Consider the following 9080-nt stretch of genomic DNA (forward strand, 5'->3'; position numbering starts at 1 on the left):
GCCTCAAATTTCCCACCCGTGAACGAGTTATTTTATATATCTATATTATGATTATCGCTCCACAGACTCAACCTCAGATAATTAACATCTTTTTTTTCTTGAAAGACAATTAAGGAGAGATTATTTTTATTTATTTATTTATCGGTATCCTTCAACAAAACGCTTTATTTTATTCTATCCGAACATCAACCCACCCTAAAACAGATATAAAATGGTAAAGTGTACATTAAAAAACATAGAATCATGGATGGATAAACACAAAATCGTTACAAAAAGTTGTTGTAATGAATATATTTGTCGACAGGGGGCGTGCTGGACCAACATGCTTCTGAATTTATGTCACGATCTTTCTGCTCAATTATTAATCATTTTGAAAAGAAATTGAACCATCATTATTGATGATATATATTTTGCATGAAATGTCACAACTTCAGATATTAAAGTAGATTCAATAAAATATCAATGAATTGTGTCACCGCTGTTGCTTTATTTATTCAATTTATTCAATATAATGCTGTCATGTGACTCAAAATGAAACTCGAACATTTCTGTAGTTGAACTGGTTACTATTTCTGGAGACTTCTGTCAGAAGACCTGGTCTAACACTTTTCATTACTCAGTTTCACACCCCGAGAAAAGCAGAACTTGCGGGAAGTGAAGTAAGTTTCAGAGCAAACGACTCATTCACTCACATATTCCTCCAGAAGAGCAGGCGCCAGGCGGTAGGTCTTCTATTCTCTCATATTCAATTACAGCCTTTGATGTAGTGAAGGAGATGGTGAATACATCCGGATAGACAAGTTGTGTGTGTTTGCCTACATCAAGAAGTGATGTTCATAACAAGAACATTCATTGTTTTATAGTCTAACTGTATTGAATTGCATTGTTGCGTCGTGACCATCCTTGTAAATAAATAAGATGCATTCCCTTAATATCACAGTCTGACTTGGATCTTAACTGACAACAACATACTAGGATTATAACTTTCGCCTTTCTGGGACATTTATTCATGGCGATCACATATTTGTCAACCAATGTTCATGCTGTCTTTATTATGGGGAAAGTAAATTTGAATATTTTATTTGAACACACTCTTGATACTAAAACCCTGAACTGCCAAACATCTCTTTCTGCTTCAAGGTTTATTTAAAGCAAATTAAAAGTTGTGTGTTTCATTTTAAGCTAACATTTAATCTCAAAACGTCTTTTCCCATCTTAAATTGCAATTTGCTTCTTCCTAGTTTTAATTCTCATATGCTCCTTTACCAAATGTATTTCTTAAATATGCTTTCACATATTTTTTCTTGGTGAGAATATCAATATTGATGCTACCGTTGATCAACAATAAATAAAAAAACAAATAAAAATACCGCCATCATATGCTGCAAGCACTCCTTTGTCCTATCACTTATTTTTGGTGGATGTCGTGGGTAATTCTATCACTTTATTTATTTATTTTTATTTTATAATTAATAATAATATTTTAATAATATTTAATATAAATAGGATTGGATGGTATGTAATTATTGTGGGGGCTCCAGATAAGATAAACTCCAGTCCCTATTGAACAAGTATGAGATCATGGGGAGACGTTTGAAGTCAAAGTGAGGGTGGCCAGATGGTTGGAGGACGAGGCGATGAAGCGGAGCCATGTGACTAGGGAGGAGACCGACTTGCTCTGACAACCGCTGATTGAAAATTCAGAAGAAGAAGTTCTAAGATCATTCGACTGGCACTTATTTATTGAAACATTTTTTCCTTTTCCAGATCATGCCTGTCAACACCACTTCACCTTACAACACCCCACACATGCCGACATCCGTCGCCACCTCCCAAACTGGCCTCACTGTGGGACTCACGCTCTTCTTTCTCGTGTTGGCCACAGTGGCTGCTGTGGTGGCCTATATGTTCAAAGTGAAATCGAAGATTCTGTCTCTGAAAAGGGGCAGAGGGACACAGGCGAGGCAGGACTATTGTGAGACGCCTCAGTCGGACCCACACCAATATGCCCCGACTGTCATCGAGCAGATGGCTGCACCAAGCCCCGTCTATGAGAACCTGGGAGCCCACAAGCCTGCCTTTGACACGCCTGCCGTGAGCCCCAGAAGGTCTGTACGAGTGTCTGTTTATTTAACCTCTATAAACTAGAAAGATGCGACGGAAAGTGAAACCGAGAAATAGAGGAACCAGTGATGAAATGCGGGTTATTTCTGATAATTTCCCCATTCTCACATTCAGACTCTAGCAAGCAGTTCTACTGGTATTTGCAAGACATCTTCTGTTCCTCTGTGTGAAGAAATGTAGCTCAGAGAGGCCTCCTGCTGACCATGTCACTGACACACCTGTCTGTCAGCAGGTCAGACTTCACCAACGAAGAGGACTTGTATCTTCAGTGTGACCCCATCTACAGCAACGATCCCGAGTGCAGCCTCGTCATTCACTCTCAGCCCCAAGATGAAGATGTGTACGTCATACCGCAGTCATAGATAGGTGGACATGTGTTTATCTGCATCCCGTTATTTGTGTTTATGCATCGTGCTATTACAAAAGTGCCACAGCCCATAATTTAAATAAAAATAAGCCACAAGACACTTGTAACAAGTCATTACCACGCTCACAGTGTGAGGTTCATCAGCCACAGTCTGCAGCCCTGACTCCACCGCATTTTAACATGAGACTCTAGAAGAAGCAACTTTAACAAATGCACCAGACAAATTACAAAAAATAAAAGATGGTAGAAACAATCTGGATAAAATATCAATATCAAAATAAAGTATAATATTTAACTTTAACTCAAATTAAAATGATGATTTATAACAAATGAGTTTGGACCAAAAAAGTCCTTTGAAACATATTATTATAAGGATGTCCTTTGTTCTTAATAGATATTTTTTATACTGCTTCAGTGAGCATTTATTAATGTTCCAAAGCATGAAAGACAGTCACTCCCTCTGCTTGCGAACATTGTCACATCGTTGTTCTCAGGCAGATCTGGATCATCAGGTGACCATTATTTGGCTGCATGTCTGACATTTTTCACACAAAACATAATTATACACCTGCCCATCATTGCCCAGCTCATCTTACTGTCAACCCCAGTTGATGACTTCCATTAGTGCGGAGAGCGAAGAACAAACGCTGGAGCTAGAGTGACACATGACGAAATGAATGTGGAGGAGAGGTAACTTTGCAAGGCTCTTCTGTTTTAGGTTTATATATTGGTCTAGAAAATCTTGTGTCATGTTTGAGTCATTCATTGTGCAAACCAGATGTGGTTTTTCGTGTGACTAAATATAGAGGGCATAAAACACCATAACTCATATCAGACGTTATTGGTCGTGAGCGTAATGGTAGCTTTCCATATCCGATTAACCGTAATGGTACATGTATTTATTGTTCTGTCCTTGACCTTGAGTTTACTCTGCAGACACGATCTGTTACTAGTGTCAGTGTCTGATCGCGGTCAAGGTAACACTCCGTTCAGACTCAAGGTCAAGAAGTAGTCATATCTTCTGTGTCAGACACACCCTGTCAGTGAGAAGCAGCCACTGAAAATGCCACAGAAATGTAAAATTCAATCACAAAAAGCCTTTATTTGCAACGAAACCACTTACAGTACTTCAAATAATAAATACATATTTGCAATAAATAAATATATATCAGAACATTCCTTTTATACTCAAGTAAAAATCGACATAGTGCCTCGCATCCATCCATTTCTGGGCTGTTGGAGTAGAACATTAGCGCTGTATTTCAAGGATTATATGAAGAAGTTTTGATCTCCTAAACTGCTTAATCTGACAAGGTGTGTGAATAGAGTTTTTCAGAAATTCGTCTTAATGCTATTCCTCAGTGTGATGTTGCTTCTGTGGCTCCTCTGATTTCGAAGGAGGAGTTTAAATATTTAAAGTTCACTAAAGTTCAATAAATTAGAGTTCACTCAGGACTTCCTTCAGGCACAGTGACATTTGCTGACGATGAAGTCGTTGAATCTGGTCAGTTTCAACTTCCCCCTGCTGTCGTAATGCATGAGGACCATGGGCTCGTAGGCGGCTGGCACGCAGCAGGGGTGAGGAGTCCTGCCTTTCATGATCTGATGGAGACGGGACTTCACCTGCGTGTGCATGCTGGCTGGTTTATAATTATGGGGGCAGCTTCCATCACAGAGATGCATTGTGTACTCAGTCGGCGCCACAACCCAGTCGGTCCACCCGATGTCTTTGAACGACAGTGTGATGGACTTCCGGCAGCACCATCCTTGCTCGTTGCAGTCGTCTTCTTTGTTGGAGCGAGGGAGCCGTCTTCTTTTGCTCGGGGTTGGGACACGATGGCTTAATTCCAGAGAGATAGTGGGCCTTGCTCCGTTGTTGTCTTCATCCACAGGCATTCTGACGTCTACAAGCAGCGGCTGACCGTCATCTCCCCTCAGCCATCCTGCCACAGTTGGTCGGATGTCCAGTGTCACATCTTGAGAGCTGGAGATGTTCGCTGACACCACTGAAAGTGCCGTGTCAGCAGATTTCACCTGCTTGACTTCAACTTTAAAGTCTTCTCTCCGGAAAGATGAGCGTTTATTTAAAATCTGCCGGGAAATTTTCAGTTTGGCTCGAGTCAGAGTCAGCGCCGCCTGGATGTTTGGGTTCCTGAGGAAGACAGCCCTGTACCACTGCACACCTGACTCAGTGTGGTCTTCACGCTGCAGCTCGTCCACTGAAAAGCAAAGACATGAATGTAAGTAGAGCCAGTTGAAAGTCGTCAAAATTGGAGGCTACGGTGGGCGATGGAAGGCATTCCACAGCAGCACGTATATTTAGAATGCACACGAAGGCGTGTCGGCTACGCTCACGGCCTCTTAAAGCCGGGAGGAATGTCCCCTTTGTTGTCAACAGATGTTACAAACAGATTAAAATTTGTTTTTGGATTTTGGAGGGAAAAGTCAAGACCTTGAGTGTTTTATTTGTGTGATAATATGCTGATGATTTTGTTCTCTTCTGGCAGCTTTTAACTCCTTAAAATTCTTTCTCTCAAGCTAACATACTATCAAACACTTCTGACCTTTAAGTGTCTTCACTTATATGCTGTTCCCATGTAATCCTAACTCAAATAAATACCTTACATTATTCAAACATATTCATGGTATGTTCTCTGCCCTTTGGCAGTAAACTGGATAAAATACACAGTCGTCCTGTAACTTGTAACTTTCCCATATGATGTCGCTTTCTTCAGATGATTTCTGACTGACAGTAGTGATTTACAGGACACGTTTAAAAAGCAATTTAAAAGGGAGGTCAAGGTAACCATGTTTAATTAGAAATACAGCTGTTGTAATGCATTATGGGACGAGTGTTCCAGTATTTGTTGTGTATGTGTAACTTCATTTACTTAAATTGTGGCTTTACACAAAGGTTTAAATACAAATGACTCTCACCTGAGGTTGGAAAAAGCACAGTTGATGTGGCTGAAGGTTCCCTCGAAGGCTGGCTGGAGTTCCCTCTCATCCCTCTCAACGTTGCTCTGTACAGCTGGTACATTCTTTGCAGCTGTCCTTCTGAGGCCTTCTGGGTTGGCCGTGGCTCTTTGTCCATGCCCAGAGAGTTCAAGATCCCAGCCTTCACCGCCGCCAACAACAGGTCCCGCTGACCCTCTGAGCTTCCTCCGTCGTCGACGTCATGAGGCCTGCTCTTGCCCGAGCTGAAGAGAAATATCATTACCAGCAGACAGGAGCTCAGTTTCTGCCTTCTTTCCAGCATGTTGATGCAGCTCTGTGGTCGCCTCAGAGGTTCGTCTTTTGTGAATGAAATTCCTCACATGCTTTTATTTATAGAGCTACTTTGTTTGCCACACCCCTGGTTGGTCAGGTGAGCTCCTGATGGGCTCCGCTCTGACATGCTGTTGCAACAGCTTACAGCTTATGCATTAACAACATCTAACCAGGGGGTTTAAGCCTGAATAATTCGGTTTGGACAAAGGTAGATGACCACTAAAAAGAAAGGTGAGGACCTATTGATCAGTGAAGTAGTGTCCCAAATGTCCAGACACGGATGAGTCAGCAGTCAGGACAAGCTCCAGAAGGCATGACCTCGATCAGCAGCACGTCATCACAACAGACAGATGAGCTGTTCACGTGAGCTTATGTAAGAGTGAAATTCACTTTAAAGCAGGTAGCTATTGTGTCTGGAATCTCAACAGAGATACAGAAGAGCAGTGTTCTTTAGTGTGGTTGGGACATCGGAGGGCTGCCAGGCAGTTATCAGCAATCATGACCTCTTTCAGGGTCACCGTTCCCTGGTGCTTTCCTACCCTATTACATGAGTGTTCTGTGTCACCAACACTCTGGATTTTCCACTGGCAATAGCTGTAAATTACATTTTCTGCCAAAAATATTTTGTAAACAGAGCTTGAGAATTGGAATCATAGGTCCCCAAAACCAGCTGTTTTATTCATCCTCTGAACATCAAATATGATCACACACACACTTAAACTTAAACATAAACAGCAGTCATGACTGATCATGAAGGAACCAATTGACAGTTTAATAGCTACCTCTCTCAACTGTATCGTTGTTAAGGTATTTGTTTTAGTATTTTTATGATCATTTTATCATCTACCTTTTTATTTTTATATTGCGCCTCTTCGATATTTGAGTCATGTTGAGTCATGAGTCATTTAAGTTACATTTTTAAATTAAAATCATAATGCTATTCATGCAAAAATATGTTGTTGAAATGTAAATAAAACTGCCTTTAATTTGGAATTTATATAATTCAATACCTATTTTATATCTATTTCTGAAAAAGAAAATCGTGGATTCTGATGGGAATGTAGAACATTACATTTGAATTGTTTAGGATTGTGTTCTTGTACCATTATCAACATTTCCTGAGATTTTTATTGAAATGTGGGCTCCTGTTTTGAGCTAAAAGACCTGGCAAACACCTACAATCACATGACATGGTGCAGTAATAATAGTAATAAAATCACACTTAACGTTTTGTATTTCTCCATTTTGTGTTATATTGTGGGTTTTCATCAGTGTCCTAATAAAAAAGTTGCATTATGATTGATGCTCTTATATTAAATCATAGATGAATAAGAGATAATATAGTGGACCTGTTGAGGTTATGAGGGGGGTTGTGTCTGATAATGCGCTCTATGTAATAATTCACCCAACCACGAGTTAAAGTTGATATTTATTAATGGAGGAGCGTGGATTTCTGGACCATGAGTCACAGAGGAGATGAAGCAATCCAAAGCTAAACCAGGTAATCCAACGTCGAAGCCTGAAGTGTGTTAAAGGTGTAACATGACTCATGCAATCCGGTCCCACTCACTCCGGCACTCTCACTCATTCCAACGGTGGTGAAACCAGATATAAAGAAAATTAAAAATGCTTCACCACCTGTCATATCATGTCATTGTCGTCATGTGTGAGAAGAAGAGTGGAGTTTAATTTAATTGACAGTGCTGGTATGAGTGAGGATGGCACCGTGGGAACACTCCCATAACACCTTGATAACTGAGTGAAGTTCGTTTTTGACAGATGAATGTGAGGAATTGTATTTATAATAAATCAATCTATCAGCACCAGACATATCAAACTTTAAACAATCATTAAGAAACAGGTCTGTGTGTCTCTGCACCTGGAATTTTTGGAACATGAAGTTATTTATGCTGAGCAAAGTCAAATTCCTTTGAACGGAGGTCAATGAACTGATCACCGTTTTATCTATTCATATAAATAACCAATATTTTTGAATCAAATGATATGAAGCTTTAATCAAAGGCTCATCTAAAATGATTAATTTGAATAAAATCAAGTTCTCAAGAAACTTCAAAAGCAACTTGTAAACATTAAGAGAGTTTAAGAGAGTTTGATTTCTAGAATTTTGCGTATTTACTGACCAAAGTATGATCCATATCTCAGTGATTCTTAACCATGGGGCCTGAGCCCATGGTTAGGTCGCGAGCGCCTCCTAGAGGACTGCTAAAAGTTTTTTTGTTTTACACCTTTGGGCTGTGAGACTTTCAGTTTTAATACACTTGCCACATACGGTGGCAGTAGTGTGTCATTGAATTGACTTGACAGCTGCAAATCTATGATAGTTAACAGTTACAGAGAAGTTAAAAAAAAAATACTGTTACTGCTCCAACCAGTAAAAACTGCTCATGAAATCACCTCTTGAAGGAGTTTTGAAATGGCGATACTTTTATTTACACTGCACTCATGTCTTCTTTGGAGTATAATTTTTATTGTATGATATTTAGACATGGTTTTATTATATTTATTTTATTCCAAATTTGATTCAGTTTTTCCAACAGTTTGTATCAAAGGTAATAGGTAGTAAAATTGATGAAAAAAGTGAAACATGATGAACACACAGGACTTATCCATGACAAATAAATGTCTTTACACTGATCGCAAGGTTTAGGTTTGTTTACATGTTAGTAGATTACATATGCTTATTGATCACAAATGAAATCAATTGAATTAAATCAATCTATTACATGACTGGGCCCCGGGCCCATTTGTTCCGGGAAAGGTTGCCCCCAAGATCAAAAAGGTCAAGAACCTCTGCCATATCTGACAAAGGAAATGAGGTGCCTCACCATCCTGATCTTTATTGGGTTTGTCGCTCTCTAGTGTTAGTAGTGAGGTATTGCACACAACATTTGTTTTACACTTCATGTTAATTGATCCATAATAAGAAGCACTTTGTCGAACGTGCTGACTATACGAATATGCATTTGTCCTGTTGTTGCTATTCGTGTAAATGTTACATGAGGCAAGGTCATATGTTAGCTTCCAGTTAGCCTCATGCCAAATTTAACTCAAGTAGATATTACTCTACGGATATCGAGTCACTATGTATCGCACAATGAATTGTCATTTCAATGCATAGTTGTATTGCTTCTAATAGCAATAATATCTGTAATATACCTATCTTCGCCACAAGAGGTCATCTCTGCCCAGGTTTAACACGATAATTAAAAGTAACAATTAGATAATGAATAAATTCGACTGAGGACCGTTATTTGAATGAATTATTTATTTATTTATTTTATTACTATTCAAGTGTACA

The 9080-nt window shown here is 39.4% G+C and overlaps 1 protein-coding gene across 1 annotated transcript; it reads right to left on the bottom strand.

Moving 5' to 3' along the window:
• Positions 1 to 3594: 3594 nt before the first annotated feature.
• LOC128769490 (inhibin beta E chain) lies at positions 3595 to 5773 on the bottom strand. Its single transcript, XM_053883251.1, has 2 exons — positions 5429 to 5773; positions 3595 to 4710 (listed from the first exon to the last, which is right to left on the bottom strand). Exons 1-2 carry the CDS (start codon positions 5748 to 5750, stop codon positions 3953 to 3955), a joined length of 1080 nt encoding a protein of 359 aa, XP_053739226.1. The 5' UTR covers positions 5751 to 5773; the 3' UTR covers positions 3595 to 3952.
• Positions 5774 to 9080: the final 3307 nt, after the last annotated feature.

The sequence above is a fragment of the Synchiropus splendidus genome, chromosome 13, assembly GCF_027744825.2.
Source record: "Synchiropus splendidus isolate RoL2022-P1 chromosome 13, RoL_Sspl_1.0, whole genome shotgun sequence".
In the NCBI taxonomy this organism is placed as follows: Eukaryota; Metazoa; Chordata; class Actinopteri; order Syngnathiformes; family Callionymidae; genus Synchiropus; species Synchiropus splendidus.